The sequence below is a fragment of the Protopterus annectens genome, chromosome 17.part0, assembly GCF_019279795.1.
Source record: "Protopterus annectens isolate FY-2018-M chromosome 17.part0, PAN1.0, whole genome shotgun sequence".
Classification (NCBI taxonomy): domain Eukaryota; kingdom Metazoa; phylum Chordata; order Ceratodontiformes; family Protopteridae; genus Protopterus; species Protopterus annectens.
Window position 1 is genome coordinate 107,325,776 of NC_056751.1, and position 27,683 is coordinate 107,353,458.

The 27,683-nt window shown below is 41.1% G+C and overlaps 1 protein-coding gene across 1 annotated transcript in view; it reads right to left on the reverse strand.

The window, feature by feature from the left end:
- PPP2CB (protein phosphatase 2 catalytic subunit beta) overlaps positions 1–27,683 on the reverse strand; it is a 564,832-nt gene that overhangs the window by 454,400 nt on the left and 82,749 nt on the right. Inside the window, exons 2-3 of the mRNA XM_044059310.1 lie at positions 12,136–12,345; positions 9,417–9,590 (exon numbers count right to left, since the gene is read on the reverse strand). Of these exons, the coding sequence (XP_043915245.1) occupies positions 9,417–9,590; positions 12,136–12,345 (384 nt within the window). The remainder of the gene's footprint in view (positions 1–9,416; positions 9,591–12,135; positions 12,346–27,683) is intronic.

Consider the following 27,683-nt stretch of genomic DNA (forward strand, 5'->3'; position numbering starts at 1 on the left):
TGTCCCGCTCTTTCTTCTACCTTGAAAATTCACCAGACTCAAAGACTTCTCAGATCCACTAATCAAAGTCTACAGAGACCCCTTCACCCCCCAGGACAAAACCTCCTCTCTTTTTCCATAGCTCGACTATGGAACTCCCTCCCACCCTCCATTCGAACCATCACTAGCCTTCCAACCTTTAAAAAATCTCTTCACTCCTACCTAGCATCCACATGGGAATGCTCCTGCTCCCACCCCACATAAGCATTCTCCACTTCCATTACCTTCACCACCCATATTCTGCTCGTAATCTAATTTCTTAATATCATCTATCATCCTGAATTATTCTATCTATATATATATATATATATATATATATATATATATATATATATATATATGGTTTAACTTCACTCTGTTATTATTTTTGTTGATAATTTTACTGTTTGTAGACTATACCTTGCTATGTCTTGTATGTTATGTAATGTAAATCTCTAACATGTATTCTTGTTGGAGCTTTTCTCCCCAGGACTCCATTGAAAATGGGTTCACTTGGCCCAATGGACCATCCTGGTTAACAAACAGCAAATAAATAAATATTGCTAGGAGCAGAGCAGTTTTCCATGACAAGAAGTTTAGATAAGCTGTGCTGGCTGGTTCAAAAGGAGGCAGTGCAAGTTTTTCTAAAACAAAATTGAGGTCCCAAGTAGGTAATGGTGCTCTCCTTAGGGGTCTTATATTGTTTGCCCCTCTGAGGTACTGTCATAGTAGAGTATGTCAAAAAATAGGAGGTTCCGTATTGTAATGAGCTGAAATGGCAGAGGCATGGATTTTTAATAGATGAGAAAGATGAGCCTTTGTCCAACATCTCAGTTAGGTATTGTAAAATCTGAGGTACATTAGGGACAAGAGGTTCGAGCCCTTGTGCCTGGTCCCAAGCACAGAATCTCTTCCATTTTTCTGCATAAGACTTCCTAGTGCTGGGCCTCCTGGCTTCTAAAATGACACCCTTAACAGCTTTAGAGAGAGGTGCAGTCTGAGTGGCTACATTATCTGCCATGCTGCCAGGTTTAAGGTTCTGAGTTGACTGTGCAGAATTTGATTGTCTTGTTGTGTCAGAAGATGAGGAATTTGAGGTTGAAGCCAAGCTGGGCCTTGAGACAAATTCTTTAGGATTGGGTACCAGTGCTGGCTTGGCCAGTCGGGTGCAATCAGGATCATTCTTGGCCTTTCTTGTCTGACTTTTTGTAGCACCTTGATGAGAAGAGGCATCGGAGGGAAGGCACAGACTGTCAGGCCTTTCCAGCTGAATGAAAGAGCATCCACTTTCCATGCTTGAGAGTGATAAGTTCTTGTGCAAAATTTCTGTATTTGGTAATTGTGAGGGGAGGCAAAGATGTCTGGGCGTCCCCATTTCCTTGTTACCATGCTGAATACTTGTGGATTGAGCTTCCATTCGTGAGGATCCATGAGATTTCTGCTTAGTTCGTCTGCCAGTGTGTTTTTTGTTCCTGGCAGGAATTGCGCCTGCAGATGTACTTGATAGGTCAGTGCTGTGTTCCACAAAGTCATGGCTTGTCTGCATAGGGGGCAAGAATGTGTGCCCCCTTGCTTGTTTATGTACCACAAAACTGTGGTATTGTCCATCTTTATTAATAGCTGTCCTGGATGTATTAGGCCCTTGAAAGCTGTCAGAGCATTCTGTACAGCTACCATCTCTTTTTGATTGATGTGAAGATGCATTTGTTCCTTGGTCCACGTGCCCTGAATATATTTTCCTGCCATATGTGTCCCCCAGGCATAATCTGATGCATCTGTTGTTACTGTCTGCCTGGCTGTGGGTAAAGTGAAAGGCTGTCTCTTGTTGTGGTGATAGGCCTGGACCCACCATCGAAACTCCTGTTGCAGGCAGGGAATTAAAGTTATGATTGTCTCCAGGCTGTGACAATGCTGAGTCCAAACACTTTTTAGGTACCATTGTTGTTTCCTCATATGCAGTTTTGCATATGGAATTAGTAGAATGCAGGATGCCATGAAGCCCAGGGCCTGCAGAAGTTTTCTTGCATGGAGCTAAGTTTTTGCTGCCATCATTTGAAAGTAATGAATCAGTTGCCTTTGTTTGTCTGGCGTGAGATAAGCCATCTGGGCAGTTGTATTTAAGCTTGCACCCAGGAATATCTCTTGTGAGGGCACTAGTTTTGATTTCTTTTCGTTTACTGTGTACCCTAGGCAAATTAGCAACCTTTTTACAAACGCCAGATGCTTTAGAAGAATGTCCTTGCTCTCTGCTTGAATAAGGCAGTCGTCCAAGTAGGGATATATTTGAATTCCTTTTTGTCTGCAAAATGCAATTACTGGTGCCAAGCATTTTGTGAAGACCCTGGGCGCAGTAGATAAGCCAAAGGGCAGTGCAGAGAATTGGTAATGCATTGAGCCTGCTATGAATCTGAGGTATCTTCTGCAAGATTGTCTGATTGGGACATGCAGGTATGAATCCTTGAGGTCCAAAGTAACTAGCCAAGCTTTCTTGCCCAGCATGGGCAGAAGTTGCTGTAGTGTTAACATTTTGAATTTTGGAACATCCAGGAATGTATTTAGGATTGACAGGTCCAGTATTTGTCTCCAGGCTTTATCCTTTCTGGGTACTAAGAAAAGTCTTGAGTAAAATCCTTGTCCCTGTTCTTGCTGTGGAACTTTTTGAATAGCTCCCATGTCCATGAGAGCAGCAATCTGTTTTTGTGCCTCTGCCCATTGGTTTTGTGGCAGGTCTGGCATACCTTTTTGTTTTGGAAGTGTGTGGAAGTGGAACCTGTAACCCTGAGAAACAATATTCAGCACCCATTGGTCCTGGGTGATCATGTGCCAATTGTTTGAGAAAAGTGCTAGCTTCCCCCCTAGGGGTGCTGTCAAGAGGTAAGTGCTTGGCATTTGCAGAGGGAAGTCATTGGGACGGTTTCCTATAAGGTTGTGATTTGTCTTCCCCTCCTTTGGGGGTGGAAGCACCCCATTGCTTAGGTCTGTAGGAGCCTTGGGGCTGTGATCTGCCTCTTGGGCGTCTGTATCTGCCTCTTTGTGGCCTGTCTGACATTGGAAAGGACCAATTTTTTGAAGGCCAGTTTCTGCTAAATCTAGGTGGTTGAACCTGTAAGAAATCTTTCACTGTCTGCATGGACTTTTTTATCCTCCATTTTCTTTAACACCTCTTCTGCCTTAACACCAAACAAAGCATCATGCTGTGATGGAGCATCCAATAATTTTACTTAAACATGGTCAGGTAAATTTTGTTCTTTCAACCAAACATGCCTTCGAATAACAGAGCCTGCAACTGCAGCTCTACAAGAAGCTTCAAATGAATCAAAGCCACACTACAGAATATGCTTTCCCACTTGTTCAATTGCATGCAATAAATCCTGCATTTCTTTACTGTCAGAACCTTCTGTATTTGAAACCATTTTCTGCTTTAACAAAGAAATGAAATGAGGCACTGTTGGTATTTAAGCATGTGAAACTGACAGTTTAAAGCTCTTACAGCTAAAGTAGCAGAAGTGTAAACTTTTTTCCCCCATCTGTCCAGAGCTCTGGAATCCCTATCCGAGGGGACAGGATTTTTAGCAGTAGAAGCCTTAACCCCTTTAGGACCCTGGGAAATAGTTTCTGGGTCTGCAGCGGGGTTTTTATAAAGAAATTTATGAGAGTCATGGACTCTGTAGTACCCATCTGGCTTGACTGGTGCAGGGGGTAAACAATCAGGAGACTGTCTGGATTCAGAAAAAACATCAACAATATCAAGCACAGGGGGGATAGCCAGGGGCCTGTGCTGAGGCAATAAAAGGAAGTCTCTGAGCCTTTTCCTGGATTCAGAATAATCCTGGCTCTCCCAATGGAAATGCTCTCTCATGGTGTGCAGGGTTTCCCCAAAAGAATAATCCTCAGGCAATGAGGCTGAAGGTATGGACTTTTCTGAATCAGAGTCCTCATAGGGAGGAAGAGAATATCCCTTATCAGAAGAGGAATCAGAGGAAATCGAAACCTGGTCAGAGGAGTCATAATCAGTATCCTGCCTAGGCCTTTTGTCGGGGGTGGGAACCCCTGATTAAGGTAAGAAGGTCTTCGGCCATTTTAAGCATCTGTTTCTTTGGCATGGATGACTGTTCTGGAGAATGCTGTAGTTTCCTTGTCTTTAATGGTGTTTTTGACTTTGCCTTTGCTGCTGTAGTGGGCTTAATTGTAAGCTGTGAAGGTCTGAAAACACCCTCAGAAGCCGATGCCTGCTCAACGGCTCCGGACCCATCTGAGGGTATAGTTTCCATAGGCCCAATACCTTGAGTTTCCACAGGCCTCTGTGTCTCCACGTGGCTGTCTGTTATGGCCTGTGGCTCTGAGGTAGCGGGTGTCAGGGGCTGCGAAAGCGCCTCACTGAGAACCGGCAACTGGCCTAGAAGAGGCTTTGTGGATGCCTGTCCTTTTCTTTGTGTTTTTTATAAACTGCGGTCGTCGGTTGTTCCAACGGCATTATGTAATCAAACCTTCAGCCAAAATAATGTAAAGCAAAATCAAACAGACGTTTAATAGGTTGTTTACTGAATCTAGCACAAAACCGACAAATAGTAACATTGTGGTCAGGGCCTAGGCAAGGAATACAGTAAGAGTGAAAGTCCTTATGAGGTATTTGCTTCCCACAAGAAATACAATTATTAACTTTCACTGACATCGGTCTGGAGCAAGAAAAAGTTTCCCCAACGGGGTACTTAGCTTTATTGAAGACTTCAGCTCTGAAATTCAATTTTGAAAATCTCAGGAGTCGGCCAACCGGCACTTGCGAACTGCTTTTGCTTCGGGCACCGCACGGCAAGTAAGACTGAAAAAAATGGCGTCTGTTGCAACTTTTATACCCCTGGCGCATTGACGTCAGGGAAGAGGCGACAGCAACTGACACCGGACCAAGACTTTGGAACTCGGGCCGACTGCGGTTCGCCTGCCAGCAGGATAACCCAAGTGTAATGACTGCAACAGTGAAACACGATGAACATTTAGATCTTAAGGTTGCAGTGGTGGTGTAGGGGTGAATTTGATTCTGAAGTGCAGAGGTTTTGTTGGGAAAGTAGAACTTGTGAGCTATTGAGAGTTGGTTAAGTAGGAGTAGTTGGGGTAACTCAAGCCAGTTAAGTTGCTTGAGGGCTAGACAGTGATGGGATCTATGAGAAGCATCGGTAGCAAACTTGGCAGTCTCGTAGCAGGATTTCAATTTGCTTAGTTCAGTGTGGCGAAGGTTAGTTAAGACAGGGGAGACAAACGAGAACGGATAAGAGGCGAGTCCTTGCTAAGGTGGCTTTGGTAGGTTTAGTGATGAACTGTCTGTTCCTGTATAGGAAACCGAGCTTTTTGTTAACTTTAGTTGTTTGGGCAATGTGTATGTCAAATTTTAGATTACTATCAATTTCAACACCTAATAGCTTTGTGTGTGTTGTTGGGGTGATTTGTATGTTATCTTTAGATGTTAGGGTAAAATCATTATTTAGTGGAGATAATCTACCAGGGCTAAAGAGAATGAGTTTTTTTTTTTTTTGGGATTGAGAAGTTTTATGTTCGTGAACCATGCTTCTGCTGAGGAAATGTTTTTCTGGGTTACAGTTTTTAGCTCATGTAGGTTGGGGGAGGCACATATAATAGTGGTATCATCTGCATATTGCACTACTGAGGTAGAGAGTGAGGATGAAACTACCTGGTTAGTAAACAGTGAGAATAGCAAAGGCCCTAGTATGGACCCTTGTGGGACACCTATGCCTACAGGTAGTAGGGGGGACAGTTGTTCTTGCCACAGAACAGCCTGATGGTTTGGTAAGTAGTTACTGAACCAGGATATGGTGGAGGAGCTTATGTTAAGGGAAGATAGAGTTTCTAGAAGCATACTATGGCTCACCATATCAAAGGCTTTTGAGACGTCTAAAAATATTGAGGATACAAATGGTCCATTATGGTGGTTGACAATGTTGGTATAGGATACTAGTGCCGTAGTAGTGCTATGGGAGGGTTGGAAGCCATGCTGGGATGTGGACAGCAGGTCATTCTTAAGAAGATACTGCATTAGTTGGGAATGAACTACTCTCTCCAACATTTTTGATAGAGGTGATAGGATTGTAACAGGGCGGTAGTTGGTAAGCTCAAGGGACTTACCCCCTTTGTGTAGTGATATGTGTGATATTTTCCAGGAGTGAGATGCTTTACATTCTGATATTGACCTATTTATAAGAATGGACACTGGATAGGCTATAGCTTCAGCTGTTATTTGAAGGAAGTCTGCAGGTAGATTGTCAGCTGCTAGAGTGGTTGGTTTTAGTTTTTTTGAGGAGTTTTGCAATTGTATTATTTATTTATTGCATTTGTTTACCGGGATAAGTCCTCTGGGCCTAAAAGAGCCCATTTTCAGTGGAGGCCCGGGGAGAAAAGCACTAACGCGATACAGAAAAAGTATAAACATTAATTAGTACAGAAGCAGAAACAGTGTTACATATAGTAAATATAGTAACATATACAGAATATATACATAAAAGCAGGAATCGTTTGCTTGATTACAGCAATATATACAGAAAATATACATTAAAGCAGAATTCAATTAATTCAATCAGTGGGGACTGGGTTCAGGGAAAAACTTGATGAGTTTGTTGTAATGAAGTGGGGAGGGGTCTCTGTAGGTAAGGGGTTACTAGCAGTATTTTGAGTGTTGGCTAGGGCTTGGACTGTTTCATTAAAGAATGTTAAATTGAGTGGGGATATTGTCATGGTTGTTTGGTAATACAGGGGTAGGAGTGATTGATTTACCTGGGTGCAGTAAAGTATTTACAATGGCCCAGAATTTTTGAGGGTTGTGAGCATATTTTTCTTGTATGGTTATATGGTAATTAGTTTTGTCACATTTTATTAGTTTTTTTTAGCTTTGTTGCGGAGTTAAAGATAAATCTGTCTCAAGGTGGTGTTTTTTTGTTTGTGGAATTGTGCCCAGGCTTTGGCCATTTCTTTCATTATGGTTTTAGTATCTTTTGTTAGCCATGAGGCATAGTTAGCTTTGATTCTAATGGTTCTCGGGGGGTGCACAGCACTTTAGGATTTCAAGGAAGGTTGAGTTGAAGTACTGCATGTGATCATCTAGAGGCAGTGTTTTGAGGGAGTCCAGCTGCAGCATTTTAGTGAGTTGATTATAGTTCATTAGCTCTGAAGTTCTTTTTATGAAGTACTACTCTGAGAATGGGTTGTTTATTGTGGTAGGATCAATTTCTAATTAAGTAGGCCGCTTAATGGTCACTCAGACTGTCAGGAAGACAGCCTGATTGTTGAGCCAATGTGGGGTCCGATAGCAGATTCCAGTCTAAGATGGACTGGTCTGGCGTTTGGAGGTTTTGTCAATTCTTGTGGGGGCAATTATGATTTGGTTAAACCCATGGAGGTTAATGTGGGTGGTGGGATTTTGGCTGGAACAGTCGGACCAGTCAATGTTAAAGTCTCCTAATAGCATGGTTTCTTGTGGAAGGGAGGAGGACATCCAGTTTAGTAGGCTTTCCAGTATGACAGTATTACTACCTGGTGGGATATATCCACCTGCAATAATTGTTTGTTGGAGTTGACTTTTAATTTGACTAGAATTAGTTCTATGTCTTTTACTTCTTGGGAATTGCACTCAAATTGTTCAATGGTGAGGTTGTTTTGGAATAGTATTGTAACAACGCCTCCTTTTTTAACCTGGTCTGTTCCTACGTATAATATTGTACACCCAGGGGCAGTAATTTCAAGTAGACCACATCAGGCTTCAATAATGGGCTTCTTACTCTTCCACATACTTATTTCAGAACCGTTGCTGGAAGGCTGTAGGATGTTAAAGTCTGAAGACAATTTAGTGGAGGCCGGTTTAAAAGGCTCTAGCAAAATCTAAAGGAATTCTGTAAATCGGTGTAGTAACACATTTAAAGCTCAATACAGAAAAATCCATTATGTCTTATGGACACAAACAGTACTGACTACAGCAAAATAACACCTAATGAAAGGAAGCAAGCATGCCTTGAGAACCTAATTTTTTTAATTCTGACCACAACAATGCAAGCATGGCAAACACAGTTTATGCAGTCATATTGGCAATAACTTCTTCCAGGAAAAAAAGTACATTTAATTCCCAATCTGAGAAAACTACATGCATTTTACTGTGAAAAGTGGTACGCTAAACAATTATTAACCAAGAGAAACTATAGACTATAGAACAGGTAAACTACTGAGAAGAGAAACTGAAAGCTTTTGGTTTACACATTCACTGAGATTAGGAATAGAGTACCACTGCTTTTAACAGCAAAGAGTTACATAACAAGAAATTAGACTGCAAACAGTGAATGCCAGTGCTGAGTAATAGCAAAAGGAAGAAAGTAGCAAATGCTGCACATTTATAAGCTGAATATATACATTTTGTAATCAAAGTACTTTTAATGTTACCCGTTTATCTGCACCAGTCCACATGCTTACTTTTATCTGTCAAAATAAGTCTGCGGCATGCAGTGTCATTTACTTTCTTCTAAACAAACACATGGATCCCTTATACAGTACAACACAAAAGTTTCCACTGTTGAGGCCAGACAGTTTTGGGACCAACTACCCGTTATCTGTAAATAGTTTTACTGCTATAAAGTGTAAGCATCCAAGGTTTGGTCACAAGACAACAGAATGAGGCCTACTAAAACACCTCTTAACAAGGATAGCCACTCACTTTAAGGAGGTAGGTAACAGCTAATTATACCATAAGTAACCTCAAGCTCAGAGCTGGCTTAAGATAACTTTCATCAGCATATACAATGCAGACCTACTGTCAAGATGGGTGATGCATAAAGCTCATCACATTTTCATGCCAATAACTTGAAAATGGGCACATTCAAAAAGTAATGATGGATAATAAAAGTTAATTTGGCCCAGCTAGAATGGGCAAACAATTATGTTTGGATCAGGTAAACAAATCGGTTTCTGAATGGGAATCACCATTCCAATCTCGTAAAACAAATTCACAAACTTTATCTACTGACCACCACAACCCACATCCCATTTCAGACCAGTGCATACAATATTTATCTACAAGCTCAGCCATACAACCAAGACAAAAAAGGTATTTAGTACATCTTTCCAAAGTCTTGTCTTCACTCAAGTAACTGAAACCATTCTAGGCAAGTGACCAACACTTCACACAACTGCAACACTTGGGCCCAAAGGATTGAAAACAAAGAAATAGGGGCACAAGCAACAGTAACAAAATAAAACCATATCCATCTTGGACATGTTCCATTTTAAAGATAATACAGCATTGTAACTGTGAAAATGTGTATTCAATACACAGAATTTATATTATAAAACGGCAATCCGTACTGTCAAATTTATTACAACACTGTAAAGGAATTGTGAAGAAACTATACCTGTCCATCAACTAAAGCTGTAAGAGGAAGATAGTCAAAGAGATCAGTGAAATACTTCCAGACGTTGGCATTTCCATACTTTCTGAGACACTCATCATAAAACCCATATACTTGCGTTATCTGCCGACTTTCGTGGTTTCCTCTCAATATTGTAATACGCTCTGGGTAGCGAACCTAACAAAAAAAATTGTGTTATATTAAAGTACAGAATTTTCATATTGTATCCATTCATTCAGGCTTACAAATCGTCTTAAGACTTCTAAAGGAGCTACTAGGCAAGGGGAATAGATGTAGATTGACCGTACTTTCTTCCACATTTCACACACACACACACACACACACACACACACACACACACACACACACACACACACACACACACACACACACACACAACGCTGAATTTTAGACTGACCAATCAACCTACTGCAGGGCCTCCAGAGGTGGGAGAAAATCAGATTATCTGGAGAAAATCCATATAACACACAGGGAGGACATGCAGACTCCACAGAGAAGAAACCCATCTGAGAATCAAACCACAGAGCCTCTTGCTGCAAGACCACAATGCTAACTACTGTGCCACCACGCCATTCATCTCTAAATCACCTTGGCTACAGATTGAAAACAGCAGCTCAGTGGTAAATCTCTTTGTCTGAGAGAATTTTTTCTTGCAGCATATCATCAGGGACTGCATAACAAAGTTATACGAAATGAGAACTGTGGCATGTACAGCTAAACCAAGAGTGGGGAAAATAAATTCACTTCAACCAGTATATTATCCAGTTGTTAAAACCGTGATCAGGCAGAAAAGTAAGGCAGGATGACGAGGGCGATGGACCGGCGTCGACGCGTCAGGGGGTACTCAAATGCGCATGACGGCGCCATATCCTCAGTCTTTTCTTGCCCCAGATGTCAGGTGATGCTTTAGAGAAAGTATGCACTGAACCTGAGAGCTAAGCCAAAAATCCATAGTTGCCACCCCCCGTAGTAATGCTGCTTGAAGTGGCAGTAGCCCTATCTTTCCCCTTTTTTTTGGGGGTCTGCATAAAAGGTAGAGTTTGCTGTCAGTGTAAACCACACTAGAAACCATAAAAAGGAAGGATTTTAGTATGATATGATACCTATCCTTATGGAAAATCAAAAGGGCTGGACTGCCATAAGGGCCTTTAGCCAACAAAAACGTCTTCCACAACTTCAAGCCCTCTTCCAGCAATAGGCAAGATGGCTCAAGGAGGTAAAAAGTTTTTTTTCCAACACAAAATTGAGATCTATCAGAGGGTAGGAGGAGCTCTCTGGGGGGTATTCTTAGCCCCCTCCTAAGAAACTGCTTGAACAGGATCACGAAAACAATGGTCCAATTCTTTTTACTACAAAAAATAAAATCTTTTCCATTTTTGCCGCGTACGCTTTCCTTGTACTAGGTCTTCTAGCTTCCATGTGTGTTTCCGTCATGCCAGGCTGTCAGAAGAGAAGAGTGAAGCTTGACATTGAGCAGATGACCGGAGTTGGTTGATATCGAGAGTCAAAGGTTAAAGGCCATGGAGGGCTTCTTTACCAGACTCCGTAGTAGAGGTACCAGTGTTGCCAGGCCAATCTGAATGTGTTTCCCCTGTTTTGTGAGTACCACATGACAGTTCGTTGTCTGTTAGAATCAACACCAAGTAAGTGACAGGACTCTTTTTTTTGTCGAGGGGTTAAAAAAGGCATCTGGGCTGCTGTATTCCCTTGTAGCCTGAAGCCATTGGAGTCGAACCTTTAGAATCTGGCCAAGTCAATGCAGAGAGAATCTCCATAAGAAACTGCAGATGAACTTCCTGTCTAACAGTACCCTAGCTCTGATATGCAAATGAAGGTGGAGATCCTAGGAAAACCAACCATCATCCAGTGACAGTGCCTCAGCAGGTAAAAAGCTGTTGTAACCTCGAACTTGGGAATGTCCAGATAGATAGTGTTGAGAGAGATAAATCAAAAGCAGTCAGCAGTTCTCCCTCTCTTCTATACTGGTACGAACATGAGAATAAAATCCTAGGCCCCTTTTTGACACAGGGACTGGTAGAATGATGTCCCTCCGTTTCCAACAGCTCTCAATAGACAACACAAGGCAGGTGCAAGGAAACTTGCACAAGTGAACAAAGCTGTTGAATTAAAATATAAAAACATTAAAATACGGAGGATGTAATGCAGCTGTGAAAAAATACAAGCAATGCAAATTTTGAGTAACAAAAAAGCTATCTTCTCAGGGTAATATGAACTGCATTTTATGCCTTTAGCTTTCAGAGCTTATCTTCTTAGGACTAAGCAGCAAGAACTGCTGCTAAAAGAATAAAGCAAAACCAGTGAACCTCTAAACATCCCAGATAGCAGTTACTGAAGTTTCTTCTAGTATACTACAAACTGTAGCAATGTACAGAGTTCAGAAAAGATGGGAGCATGGCAATGTGCAATGTTAGTTCATTAGTGGCTCCTAGAATGAAGCACTAACAAGTTACATTAAAAGTCAATGCTAGTGTAAGCCAACTCTTCGATTGATGTTTTTACTGCAAAAGCACAAGAAAAAGGATAAACCAAAACATTATTCAGAAATGCTTTTTATAACCACGTTTCAATGTCCTGCTTTAGAAAACAAGTCATTAATTTTTGCTTACAAAAACAAGTAGGTATACTCCCCACAGAGTTATTTAACAGTATACTGTATGCCAATATACAAAGTAAATTATACCTTTAATGCTACAAGCAGTGTGACTGTTTCAACAGAATAATATCCTCGATCCACATAGTCACCCATGAAAAGGTAGTTGGTATCTGGGGATTTTCCTCCAATTTTAAAAAGCTCCATAAGGTCATGAAACTGGCCATGGACATCGCCACAAACTGTAACAGGACAGCGCACGTCTTGAACATTGGACTCCTTGGTCAGAATTTCTTTAGCCTAAAAAAAAAATAAAAAACACACAAAACATGAAAGTGTTGTTTTGTTTTACAAGAACTGCAGACTTACAAAAAAAATCCTAATTAGCACTTGCTTCTACCAACATGTTGCCCATGAATGCAAACAAATTAAATGCTACAAACTATAGTCTCCACTGAACAACTTACAAGACTTCAAATGCTATGCAAAAACATTTAACATTTACAAGTTTAATGTAACTGCTGTACTAGAAACTAAGTACAGTTGTGAGAGGCTTTCGCCACAAAATTGAGAAGTACTTACCATAATCACAGATCTGGAAGAAAGTCCACCTTTGGTCGGCCTTAATACTTGTGCTTCAGGCATTAGAACTACTTCAAAAATGAAACTTTTTTCCAGGCTGACCAGCCCTACCTCCCTTTCTCACAAATCATTGAACTTCTTTCCAGTTCTGCCTCTAGTAAAAAGCAGAGGCAAAGTGCTCAAGAAACAGAGCGAGAGAAGAGTGGGGGGTGGGGGTGGGGCATTATTGAAGATGGACGTTCTTACAACTGTGTCTTTATAGTCAGTGTCTGTAAGTTTCATATATAGCAGAAAGTCCATCTTCAGCAGCTCTGAGTAAACACTGAGGGAATACATCTTTCAAGAAAGTCGTGCTAAAGACAGACAAACATTTGGAGACGGTGGCAGCTGGTGACTTCAAATTAAAGGGGGGCTGCAAGAGACAGCTGAATGGGTGGAGCCAATGGGAAGGAGTGTGACCAACTAGAAAGGGGTGGAGCTATGCTCAAAACCACAACTGGAACTTTAAATACGCTGCCCTGGGTGCCAAACCATCATTACAAGAGTCCAATCAAGACAAAATGAAGTGTAGAAGAAAAAATATTTCAATGCATTGGCTACATGACAACTTACTTAATATCTAGATGGAAACACAAAGGTTGAGAGGCATGAAAAAATAAATTGCTTTTTAAATACATTACTGGAATGCCAGTCAAAATCAAGTATTAAAAAAAAAATGAGCAGCACTCAGCTCAAACCACTTCTCCTTGTACCGCAGTTCTAATTCTAATTTATATTCAGCTTTATAAAATTACCAAGTAACATGCTGAAAGTAGCAATCTTTGTGATACCCCCACTTGTAAAAATGTTTCTTATCCAAAAAAGACCTGCTGCCTGACCACTATCTACTTGTTTCATGGAGAACACATGATCAAAGTAAAAAATGAACAGCGAACAAGAAACAAGCTCAAGATAAATTACTTAAAGGATTACTGCACAAGTTATGGACCACACATGATAGAGTGGCATTCTGTTTAGTTTACGGGTAAAGCCTGCAAAGATAACAGCAAGTCTCCAACAAATGTAATGAGTTTCTGAAAATACTGTACTCCTGTCCTTTATTACAAATACTGTCATATGCATTTCAATATCTAAGGCTTATTTGTTATCTAGTTATGTAAATATTCTCTGCATGGCATCAATGAAAAGGCTTTCAATGTTGATAATTCTTTAACAGTATGCTTATTAAAGCTTACTTGCATCTTACAATCTCCAACAAGCTTACCTAATGGTCATTGAAGCATTGATACTTTAATACAGAGCAACAGGGCACTGCAACAGCATGCATTTTGAATAATAAGAAGCATAAATTAACAGTATAAAAAATATGACCGAAAACCAGAACATTCTGCAAAATCAAGGACAGATGAAAAGCCATGGTCATACTTGTGGTCTGCCTTGGATGGGGAAATACTCTGCACATTTACACTGCATAACTGCTCCTTGCCTTGCTTGGACACATCCAGAGCCACTACAGTGGGGAGTGGAGTGCAACAAGTAGGTCACAGTTTGAAATGTCTCTGGCTGACACTGATGGCTCTGACACTCATACCTCTCAACCTCAAAGCAAGAAATCTGGACAAAGCCATACATAGAAGTGGGACATAGGTCCAAAAATAAAGACCATTTTTAAATATTGCTCTTATAAACTTAGAAAGATAATAGAATAGTAGTAGGTATTGCATTAGTATGAATTTTTGAAGGGTATGAAATCTTAAACTCAAATGTCTGCCATTATTTTCTAACTTCAATCTTTAATGATTTGCTACTAATTTGCCAGAAAACCAGAATTTTATGAAAAACAGACCAAATATGTTATGCAAAAATATAAAATTGCCACAATACAGCTGGGTACCTGTCAAAGAAGGGACACATTTTTAAAATTAGTACCGTTAACTTGGGCAGCTGACAAAATAAGAGCATCTACATGCATTTCTGAAATAAAAGTAGAAGTAATCTATAACTCTGATCATTACAGTTATTTATAAATGTAAACCCTCCAAGTTTTCTTCCAAAAATTACCATTTTGCAGAGGGATTATTAAGGGGAGAGCAACATTTTGAGCCAAAATTGGAGACAGTTGAGAGGTTTGGATATTCCGAATTCTATAAAGCGATTTGCACGTACCTCTCATCCTCTTAATGCAGGAAATCTGGATATGGCCAAATATATTGGGGGAACATACAAACAGTACTAAAAATACAGCGGATAGAATAACAGGTCTTGCTTTATCATGCATTGTTCTGAAGGTTATGACGTCTGAAACTCAATGTCATTATTTAGTGACTTCATTCCTAAATGATTTGGCAGAAAACCACAAATTTTATGAGGAACAAACCAAACATAAGAAGCAAAAATCTATTAATTCTGCAAAAGTCTGGACAGTTGAGAGGTATAGTTCAGCCGGGGCTGTCTGAGTTTGCTGCCATTCCCTCCCTCTCAAAATCATGGTCGAATGGAACGTTCCCCCTGCAGCCATTCCAATGTCCCATTCCTTGGTTATTTCGCCCCATTTGCCATAAACACTGTAATGTGCATACTGCTTTACTTCTGCGATGATATGGATTTCATTTGAAAGTTTTATTTTATATTTTACAGCATAAACCCCAATAGATATCTGCTAAACAAAGCAATGCAGTATCACAATGAAAATAGACTTAGCATTAAAACTTCTCTGCCCTTGAAACTTATTCATTGAAACAGCATTGAAACCCACATTCAGTGGCAGATAAAGATTAATTTTGGGCTGTTTTCAAATCATAGACCCCTTGAACACGAAACATACACATGCTCTTTGATGCACCTTCCTGACTATTAAATTATATTCCTTGTACAATACAGTACAGTTGAGCTGCCCTATTCAGAACACACTAGATGGATAAGTAGTTGGCTCACTGACAGAACACATACTGTGAAAGTTGATGAATCAAACCAATACCAGTAGAGATGTCACCACTGGCAAGCCCAATCATCTGTTCTAGGCCCTTAATTGTTTGGACTTTATTTCTCAACAGTTCAGGATAAAGTGTATTGCTTTTTGTTGATTAGTGCGTGTTCGGTATAATCATGGAGTCAAAAAGAAAAAAAGTGCAAAATTAAACCACCAAATAAATCCAAAGTCATCTGAGGTGCAGGAACTAAGCTGCCACGAGATATGTTAAGCTGCTTTTACTTCAAACTCTTCTCTTGATACTGTGATCAAGCTTCTTCGGACAACAGAGGGAATAAGGAGCATTTGAAATGTCCTTTGAGAGTCGCATGTTATTCACTTCCCTATCAACAGGAAAGTAATACCAATAAATAAGGTATAAAGCCAAGCCTGTAGATCAACTACGATGACTAGAATGGCTCTTAAACTGATATCTTAAATTGTGGATTCCGTGTTTAATACTAGAAACGGCTGGTGTTTTGACTGGGAATTTAGAACTAAGCCACCAGTCACTTATTGTCTGTAGTAACAACCTATAGCCTAATAGGGAGAACTTGTGGCTTATGATGTACATTTAAGTTGGCTGTGTTTAGATGAAAGGTCCAGCATGCCAAAGCTTGCTTAATATAAGTGGTTTGGTATTGTTTTAAAACTTCCATATTAAGGCAACTACGTTAGCAGTCGTTTAATTTAGTCAGTTCACAGTAGTTAGCATATCCTAGTGTCTTTGTTGAAGTGTATTGTTAATCCATCTGTGGTATAATGTTACCCCACAGCATTAAGCGTAGAGAGTCACTTTAAGACGTACGGTCGAGTTAGACCGCGTAGGGAGCACTTGTGGCTTACAGACTTTAATCTTGTGTTCGGTGTGATCAGACAAAATGCCTGGCAACACCACAGCTCGTTTGATTCAAGAGATTTGGTATGTCATAACCAAATTATTTAAAGCCTTCATATGAAGGCAATTATGTTGGCCGTTGATCAGTCCAGTTAGTTTACAGTATTTTTTTTAATAGTTTAGTGTGCTCGTTGAAATGCATTTTTAATTTATTCTGGAGGCTGTGTATGTAATACAATGGGCGGGAATTTAGGCTAGAGTTAGGTAACACAGAGCGTTACTGTGGTTTACTCTTATCGGTTGCTTGTTATGTTAGGAAATTTATGAAAGATCAGTATTTGAAATTCATTACCAAATGCTTTTCTTATAATGATTTTATAGTGTTGATTTTCAGCTAAGCCCGCTCGTTGCAATGTTGTTCTTTTGAGCATTCAGTAACTCATTTTTTAAATCTAATTTGTAGTGGAGTTTATGAATGAAGTAATTGGGCCGGGATTAATGATGTAATTAATTGCTTATGCGTTACTTTCCTGTTGATAGGGAAGTGAATAACGTGACTTTCAAAGGATGTTTAGAGGCGATCTGTGCCTGACGCATAAAGCCATGTCCAACCCGGAATTAAATGCACATGCTGCACCTCAGAAAATCCAAATCGCATTGAGCTACGCGCGAGAGAGACTTGAACCTCAGCACTGAAATAAATAGGACATGCTGGAGGGACAGATTCATAACCCAGAGGCTCCCTTCACTCTGGAATAAAATCCCAGTCCAGGTTAGGCAGAGTCCCTCATCGACTCTCTTCAAGAGGAATCTTTGAGTGGATGGGAGATCGTAAGTTTACCCCGGGTATCACTTCTGTGTCACTGTTACACAGAGGCACAGTATACTAACCTCGAAAAAGGGCATAGCAAAATAAATTTAAAATGGGTGGCGAAAGCCAAACACATTCTGGCTAAGCTTATAAATGCCCTAGGGCAGATAGCCTAGAATGAACCTAAAAGTCTACTCAAACTTCAACAGTCCACCAGTATCAGTAAATATGCACGATCTCTGAAGAAGTAAAAGCCATCTAAATAATTCCACATTAAAGAAATCTGTTAACTAATGAAGAGGTTACTGCTAGCAAACAACTTTATATGTCATTGTTTCATCTACAAATAAAGTGCCTGTTGCCCTTGAGGAATAAATTGCTTATGTTGCATTAAAAAAATTATGCTAGTAATATCAAAATTGGGAATGGATGGCAAACTGATAACAGGTTCATAGTTACTAGGTATCTTCGCTAAAGAGGACTGCAGCATCCATCCCCCTTTACAACAGAGTACAGTATCAGCAATGGATCTACTTACTGTGGAGTAGAACCCGCAGCCTTATGCATCAAAAGCAAGTACACTACTTGCGGTGCTATTTACAATGTAAGTGGACTTGGCATAAGCAGCACTAAACTTTTGTTCCCCTGCAGCTCTCAGCTCCTTGTACAATCTACTCGACACTCAGCTGTATCTCTGAACTCTGCAGCACAAGAAATGTGGACAAACACAAAAATTTATTTGGGGGGGGGGGACAAAAGCCCAAAAACCAGGGGACACATTTTAAACATTGCTTGTATAATGTCGGAAAGTTGCTAGAATAAAATGCTGTTACCACCATACATTCTACTGCCAAGCATTGAACCCAGGTCCCTGTGCAAAACAGCCAAATCATCTATTTTAAATGAAAGAAAGAAAGACTGAAACTTAAATGGCTACCATTTAGTGAATTGAGTTCTCACCATAGCTGTCAACATCTTAGCACAAAACACCTGAATAAAGCCAATAATGGGGGAATACAGCCCCCAAACATATTCAGTGAGTTCAGTTATCACCATAGCTCTCAACCTTGGCACAAAAAACCTGGACGAAGCCAATAATGGGGGAATACAGTCCAAAAAATAGCGACAAATATCCACTAAGGACACCAGAGCAAACTCGCACAAACACAGGGAGGACATGCAGACTCCACACATAAGGCACCCCAGCCAAGAATCAAACCAGACAACCCATAGCTGTCAGGCAACACTGCTACCACTGGAACATGTAGACCCACTCCTTACAAATCCTCCTCAATCTGGAGGACACAGACATCTCTGTGGTAACGGAAACATCATTTAAAGCACCAGAAGCAGCCCAGTAGTGCAGGGATAATAACAGCTTCCACATTTTTAGACCAGGTACCAGTCATAAAAGGAAACAAGGTGGAAGTGTCTCAACCTTTATCAAAAATCACTGCACCTCCAGACTGATAAATCAGTATCATGAGTCAGAAATTCTCCATATTCAAACCACCATAGATGAAACTCCCCATCATATCATTGCCCTCTGTACATTCCTCCCCTCCATGACCCACAACACGCACACAAGATACTTGCTAGGCATAGGACCTAACACAATAATCCTGGCAGACCAACTATTCATTGATAAACTGAAAAACATACACACTCAAATGGGCAAGCCCAGAAATTCCTGGACTTTGTTAATATGAACACCCTGTAACAACTATAAAACTGCCACAAGGGGAAACAATATCCTCATCTTGATCCATACAGATATGGCGAACTGCTGCAACACCTCCATTTTATATCATCCTCTTTGGTAAGGTCAGATGGTGACCCCCTTCGAACTCTAGAATGTTCAAAAAATTATTCCAACCATCTGCTATTGAGTGATACCAAAATTTACACCAACCCCAAACCAAGATAATGCCAAACACAATGAAAATAGGAAAAATACAAACATACACCTTAACAAGTAGATAAGGTGTCTAGTCAAAACTACTAATGTCAAATGTGAGTTGAATTTAGCCTCTCAAGCTAAAGACAGTCATAAAGCATTCTTCAGCAATGTTAACATGCTAAAAGGTAATGCACAGCAGAGTGCCAAACTTGCAATAAATGGAATCATGTTTACCACACCAGATGACATTGCAGACTTCTTGGTGGATAAATTTAGAGCAAACTTCAGTCCACCATCCCACTGCAGCTGGCATTGTGGAAACACCAAAATCAGTGCAACCTCTTTCTATCACTGGATAGCAGGTCATAAATGTGTTCTTCTAGGCAAAGAACACAGCATCGATGGATCATAATAACATACCAGGGTGCTTCTTGAATGGCTTGAAACAGGAGATGTCAGCCCTCCCCAAACCAAGCTATTTGTTCTCAGCCTTGAAACTGGTTTTATGCCCATGGACTGGAAGATGGCAGCTGTCATTCCACTGTTAGTCTGACCAGTCTAAATTTGCAAAGCCTTGAAAAGAATTGCCCCAGATGTTATATTGAAAGACATAATAAATCTACAAACACTCGACGCTAGTCAGTTTGGGTTTGTAAAGGGGAGGCCATGCCTGATGAACCTGGGGAACTTCTTTGAATAGGTCACAAAGGCTGAGGGGGGGACTATTTGGACTTGACCAAGACATTAGACACTATTCTACACTCGGGTATGGTCGGAAAATTATACAAAATTCAAATAAGCCTATCTGTCACCAACTGGGTAACCATCTGGCTTTCACAGATGATGCAAGAAATAAGAATAGCCAACTCTGCTTCCACTAAAAGGTCAATCTCAACTGAAGTTCCCCAGTGATCAGTATTAGGACCACTCATGTTTGGCATGTGCTTTTCAGATGTTCAGGTCAATACAAATGGGCTGTGGCAGGCTACATTTGTGGACGACTGCAAGCTTGGGGCAATCATAGAATCCAAAAAGACAAACATCCTCCAGATGGCTCTCACACAAACAATTGGTGCAAGACCCATGAGCTTAAACTAAATACAAAAAGTACATAATCATCTCCTTCAGTAAATCATCCACCCCTGCAAACTATAACATTGACAGCACAACTCGTAAGGTAGAAACTGTACTTACGGATCTGGGGACTTATGCAGATAGTGATTTGGTCTTTGACCAATACATGTCCAGTGTCCACCACAGTTAGGAAGTCATTTTATATAGCACAAAGTAAGTGCACTGAATCCAGGTCCATACCACCACCAAGAAGAAAACTCTCTGTAGTGTACTCTTCTCACTCTAGCTGCTAACACCTAGCACAGCTAACGAAATAGCCTTAGGCTGCCAAGAATTAAATAAATAAATCAAGACTTCACTTGATTCACGATACTCAGTACACTCCACAACCGAAACTGGCTGTAACTGCTTGCTTCTCGCTCTTTTTCCAGCACATAAAGCCCGAGAAGAGAGCGACAACCAATCAGCAGCCATTTAGCCCAAGCACGTCATGTACGTGCCTGCAGACGTGGCAGTCCGAACCCCTTCCAATTCTATGTGGTTTGGAACCGCATAGACTGCTGGGCATCACACTGATGCCTTAATTCGCTCTCCGGACTACAGCAGAAAGAAAAAAAAAAAAAGTATTTTTTTTAAATCCGCCGCAACCCGAAGTGGTCAAAGTGCGCATGTGTGTACTCGCAGAGTCAGTCGGCAGCAGAGAAGAGCAAGTCAAGCATTCAATGAACTAAACTGAGACATTAAAAAAATAATAATTAAACTAAAAAGTACATTTTTCTGTTTTCTTGCTGAGGGGGGCTGCAGTCCGGCAGTCCAATGCCACGAGCCGCCCCGGTTTGGAGATGATGCTCTTACACAGTCTTGAAAAAGCATTCAAGAATGACTAGATAGCAGCAACAGATGTCATCACCCATGGTACTACTCCAGAACAGAACTATATAGGAGGTACCAACTTTCTTTGTGAAATTGAGACCTGGTAGAAACTGGAACAGTTTTTCACTACTAACTGTACGAACAAGGCACAATTAGCCAACCACCACAGACAGAGGTCCATTTCCTGTCTTTCTTCTAAATCTGATCACCTTTCCTCCACGGGCCAAGGTCTACCTACACAATATTTGAGCCATGTGTGTATATTCAATACAATGAGGAAGGTACTCCTGATTAATAGAGGCAGTTAAGATAAAGGGACACCAACCCCTCTTTATGTGGGAATAAACGTGGAAATTTGACAGAATGAGCATGAAGTTCTGAAATTTCTTCAGAGATCTGGTAAGTCATTATAAAGAGTTTTCCAGAAAAAACTAGCTCGGCTGACCCTAATGGCTCAGAATAGGTGACACTCACCTTTTCTAAATGTAAAGCAAACCTCACACGTGGGAACCAGGTCTCTTAATGAGGACTAATCTACAAAGTGTCTGGAAGAATGGCTTTGCAAAATTTCAAGAATGCCAGGGAAAACAGTTTTTGCCCTACATGAAAATAAATGGCTTCTAATCACATTACAGTGGAACAGATAAAACTGTCTATGACTTCTGATGAGTTAATGCAGAACTTTAGGAATAAGTACCACAAAAAAAAACGGTCTTGACCTTGACTGGTAGCCCAGTTGGACTGTAACCCACCTTTCTTTGCACACAGAGTTCTTGACTGCCTTCTTAGTTCATTTTGCAAATAACTTATGTTGGATTACAGCTTCCAGGGTTGAAGTGAACTGGAAGACAATGACTATGGGGAAGACCTTAAGCCTCTTCCAATATAAAACTGTTTTGCAGGGAATGACCCTTCCAAGAGCTTCATGAAGAAAAACCATATTAAATCCCTATGGCTCTCAGTTTCACCCTCTCACCTTAAGCAAAAAATGCAAAAAGACATGGGCATTTGTCTTATAGGTTCATACTAGGCTATCTGCCCTGGGGCAATTATAAGCCTAGCCCGATTCTGTATGGCTTACGCCACCCCTTGATTTGAGTATACTGTGCCCCTGTCTAATAGTGACACGGGAGACATCCCTGGGACAAACCTACGATCCGCCATCCACTTATCGAGATTCTTCTTGAAGAGATTCAGTGAGGTGCTCTGCCTCACATGAACTGGAATTCTATTCAGGCGAAGGAGCCTCTGGGTTATGAACCTGTCCCTCCAGCAAGTTCTATTTATTTCTGTGCTGAGGTTCAAGTCCCTCGAGCGTGTGGCTCTAAGGGATTTAGATTTACTGAGGTGGAGCATGTCCATTAATTCTGGATTTGACATAGCTTTGTATGTCAGGCATAGATCGCCTCGAAGTAGTCTGTATGCAACTGAGTAGAGCTGGAGTTTTTTTAACCAAGCAGCATATGGCATCTGTTTGAGACCCTTGATCCTCTTGGTGAGATACTTTTGGGGTCTTTCTAATTGCTGCAGGTGTCGGGTAAGGTACATCCCAAAAGGGGCATTGTATTCTATGATGGGCCTGATGAGGGATGAATAGAGAGACACGATTACCTCTCTTGATCTAGATGTGAAACCCTTCGTGATGAGGTGGGCTATGTAGAAGGTCTTTCTAACCACTTTGGCAATGTGGTTTTCAAAGGAGAGATTGCTATCAACTTGGGTCCCCAGGTCCCTAAAACTTTCTCTGTACTTAATGGGTTTCCGCCTATCTGGTAATTTGTGGGCACATTGTTTTGCCAAAGGGTATGACTATACATTTTTGGCATTTAGCTTTAAACCATGGCTGGCACCAGTTATCTGTCTCTGTGAGACCTTTTTGAAGGATGTTTGTGTCAGCTGGAGAGTTGATTATGGCGCCCAGTTTGCAGTCGTCTGCAAACTTGGTGAATATAGTCCTCCACGTTGCCTGTACCTCAAAAAGTATATACCAAACAAGAGTGGTCCCAGGACAGAACCCTGTGGGATGCCACTTGTGACCGGTTTAGAGTCTGACATGGCTCCAGCAACTCTCACTCTGTGGGTTCTGTCTGAGCCAGTTTGCGACCCATCTTGTGACATAGGGGTTTACATTTAAGCTGGACAGCTTATCTATGATGCCCGAGTGGGGTAGTGTGTCAAATGCCTTTGCAAGGTCCAGATAGGCTGTGTGGACTACCTTCCCTTCATCTATGGCTTTGGTGACTGTTTCGAAGAAGTCAACCAGGTTCAAAAGGCAGGATCTGCCCTTGACAAAGCTGAACTGGGTAGGATCTAGTGTCTGTAGGTCCCCAATGTCTGTTTATGAGCTCCATGATGATCCTCTCCATAGCCCTGCAGACTAAGCTAGTCAGGCTTATGGGGCGATAGTTTCCAGGGTCCGTAGAGGCTCCACCTTTGTGGAGTGGGACCACTGTTGCTGTACGCCATTCTGTGGGCACATATCCTGTAGTGAGGCTGAGATTGTATAGCCGTTTTATTTGAGGGATTAGTTCCTCTTGTAGCTCATGTAGGACGCAACCTGGGACGCCATCTGGTCCCATGGATGCAGTGGTTTTTGCTTTGGAGAGGGCAGCCATCACCTGAGCATCTGAGATGTTCGGGAGGCAGCCCTCTGCCGGGATAGATACTTGCTCTTTTGAGGGGGGAGAAGTTTGCACTGAACCTGTCTGCCAGGATATTGGTGATGTCTGTGGGTTCAGTGTATTTTTTGTCGTTTAGAATCAACTCAGAACAAGTCTGGGAGTTGCATCCCAGGTTTCTAACATAACTGAAAAAAGCCTTATGATTGTCTTTGCTGTCCTGTGCAATTTCTCTCTCGAAGCTGGCCTTGGAGGATTTTATGAGGGATCGTAATTTTTTGCTAGTACTGATCAGAGATGCCTTCCCTATTAGGGATTTTGCTCCATCATGTAGTAGTTTCCTCCTTCTGTTGTACAGTTTATTTATGGCAGGTGTCCACCAGACTGGACGCCTGCCTTTGGATGATTGGGTCTTGGTTTTGTTTGGGATAGCATGATCCATGCATTCCTGGAGATGTCCGTAGAATGCATTTATATAGGATTCTGCAGTTTGGGCTGTAGTTTCCACTGGCCCTGGGGCCTTGACGGATTCCACTTCGGTTTTGAGAAGTGAGAAGTTCACTTTGAGAAGTTTTCACTGTGATTTTCTGGGCTGGGGTGGGGTCGGGATGTGGACATCCAGTGAAATTAATTTATGGTCTGATCTTACCAATGAGGGATATACTTCTGCTGTGGAGCATAGAGTCCCCATGTTGGTAATGATCAGGTCTAGTATGTTGTCCCCTCTTGTGGGAGTGGTGACTAGTTGTTCCATAGCATTTGAGTTTATAATTTCCAGGAATCTTTGGGCTAAGGTGCTGGGGCTTGAGTAGTGCTCCCAGTCAATGTTTGGGTAGTTGAAGTCGCCCAATATAATGGTGTTCGGAGAGATCTTCATGTTCTCTAATGTTTTCAGGAAAGCCGAATGGGATTCCTCTTCTTAGGGTGGACACAGTCATCTGGTCAGGTGTTAGAGTAACTCCACAGCACAATGTTAATCTCAACTGCAGCAAGAAACACAGTAGAACAATTTCCCCAGTGGGGATTTTTAGCTGACAGTGCTCCACAACAGCCCAACCAATGGTGAACTACTGACAAACTAACATGATACATGCACTAACTCTGGCAAAAAGATGTAAAACTGAATTGGCAGTATATTCCATCAAGGGCATTCGTGCAACGGTGCATGTGTGCATCTAAAAGTACACAACATGTAAACATATGAGAACATGCTTGTGTAACACTAAAACTGCAATTTTCAGTCAAAGTTGCTCCTTCAAAATGCTTCTATCTACATTACTACAATTCTCGATTTAGCAGATTCGATATCCTGTTACCTACTTCATGTTTATATACTACTCGTGCTAATGCATGTAAACATGCTGCTGTGATTTCTTACTTTATGACTATGAAACTACTATGACATTGATGTCCCATATGCAAACAGTCACCATAGGTATACATTGTAACTTTTCCCCCCAAGCTTCTCTGAAAATAAATCATAACCCACCTGCAGCATCCTGGTCACCAAACACACAACAATCCTATGAAGTGAATCCTTTAAGACTGAGTGGTGAAGAATTCATTAGAATTTGAGACTACTAGGAACAAAAACACCTACTTTAGTGCCAACAGATGACAATTTGGTTGGAGAAGGATAAGCAAGTAGCTCAGGACAATACAGTTTTCCACATTAAGAACCTCAAATCAGCCTGATGAGCTGGCTCAGATGTAAGTACAAGATACCACGGAGAGCCACTTGCTTTCTAGGTGGACAAACGTAAAAAAAAAAAAAAACCTTTCAAAACCTGTCTGACTTGAGGATAGGAAGAAAGGGGGGGGGTCTAAGGACAGAAAAGCAGAAATGACTGGCAGTTGAATCTCTGACAGAAGAATAAAAAAGGCCAGAGGACCGCAACTTTTACAGATCATCAAGAGCCAAAGGCAATTGGGCATCAAGTGTCAAAACAGTCCTTCTGACTTTCTGGACTGCCCTTAATTTTGAGAGGCTTTTCTTTCTGGAGCCCCCTTGTCAAAGCTTTTTAAAATGCTGTTCATTGGCACCCTGTTCCTTAAATTTCTTTTTCAAACAAGGCTGCTGAAGTGACAATAAATATTTACTTCAAGAAAAGGAAGTTTGGAAGATGCATCACCCCCCTTGAATCAAATTTCTCCTTATCAAATCTTTTAAGACCCTCGGCTACAGAAGGGACAAAAATCTCTGATGTAACAGTCTGGTAAGTTTTAAAAACAAAGCAGGTCTTCTCATGACTTGAGCCAGAAGCAGTAGCTCTGGAGTTCGTGTCAGTAGTTCCATAGGAACAATTCAAGAAATATCCAATTACACCAGAAGCAGATGAAAAATGTTGACTGCTAACTTTCTTTCTTCGGAGATAAGGAATTCACTGAATGTCTCTACTTCATGTTCTCAAAAGACAGAAGTAAAAACTTAAACGTGCGAACCGGGCAGTTGAAAATTCTGAAAGTTAAAGTGGCAGAAGAAAATACAGTTGTGTAAGACCTACTTAAATGTAGTGGTGTGTGTGTTAGAGAAAGGGAAGGCGGTAGGGATGTTCTGTGACCTCACAGTCGCTCTTTTGTGGGGGGTTGATCCTTTTGAAGAAAGGAACCCCTAGTTTTGAAAACTTATCTTCCTACTATTTCCTTTAGTAATCCAGATTTGTTGAGCTGGGAGTTTTTTGTTCTGCCCCTTTAAGGAAGATGTTTTGTTTGGGGAAAACCTAGGTACACAAAAGATCCTAAATACCCTATGCACAGACTGCGTCAATCATCCAAATGTTTGAGAATATGTATAACAGATGGCCCAAACATCAATTCAGTTCATTCAAAATTTCACCTTTTATGTAAGAGAAGTTCCAATCATGTATACGGCCTTAATACAACAAAAGCAGCAGCACTTCTCAAGACTATGTCTGCACATTCAAGCACAACTTTCAAAGTAGGTTTTGAAACCTGAGCCAAATCAAAAATAATTTTAATAAAAGAGACTGTTGCTTTGCAAGTAAGGATGCAGCAACATCAAACCATATGCACACTACAAAATAAAATTCCACATAAAACCTTAACAATTTAACATTCTAAAGGCTAGAATACTAGACAGAGACATCTTTTTGCCCCAAAGATGTAGTCAGTTCCCCTCTATCAGTGGGCACTGAATTATATGAAGTCACAGACTTTCTATCTGAGCAGATGGCTGGAGAGACCACAGCTGGGGTCAGCAGTCAAATAAGAAAGACTGGTCATAACTGAAGAGACCTTTATACTTTATCCAAAACATTTTAGGGACAGCTGGAATAGATACTAGTGTCCTGCAGGCAGCTTTATACACATCTTCCAAGTCTGGTAACAACGGGGTATAGCCACAGAATTGGGCACCTTGCCCACTGTGAAGTCATGTATCCAAACCTAGCTCAGGGAACAGTTCCAGACAAAAACATCATTAAATCTAACAAACAACTGAGGACTTGTTTGAACTCTAGCTCTGATTCACCTACCAAAGAAATGAGTGATTAACAATGGTGATTTCCTAGTTAAGTCTTAGTCCAGTCAAATTCCTCATTCTCTGCAACAAAAAACATCAAGCCAAAAGTACAGTTTTGTACCTACCATAAATGTAGATGTTAGAGTGCTAATACAGCTGCAGTCATAACAGATGGGTTATCCTGCCGTCAGGCGGGTCCTCGGCCGGCCAAATTCCAAAGTCTAGGTTTGGCGTCGGTTGTCGTCGCCTCTTCCCTGACGTCAGTGCGGCAGGGGTATAAAAGAACCAGCCGACGCCATTTTCTTCAGTTTTTCTTGCCCCAGATGTCAGGTGCCCCCAGAAGGAAGGCAAAACAAACTTATGCAATAATGCAATGTAATAAAATCAAAAAACAGTGGTTTGCAAGCAAATACACCATAAAAGAATACCCCAATCAGGTTGTATGAGGAGGTGTTGGTCATAAGGCCTGTCCCAAGAGGGGATGGAGGGAGGG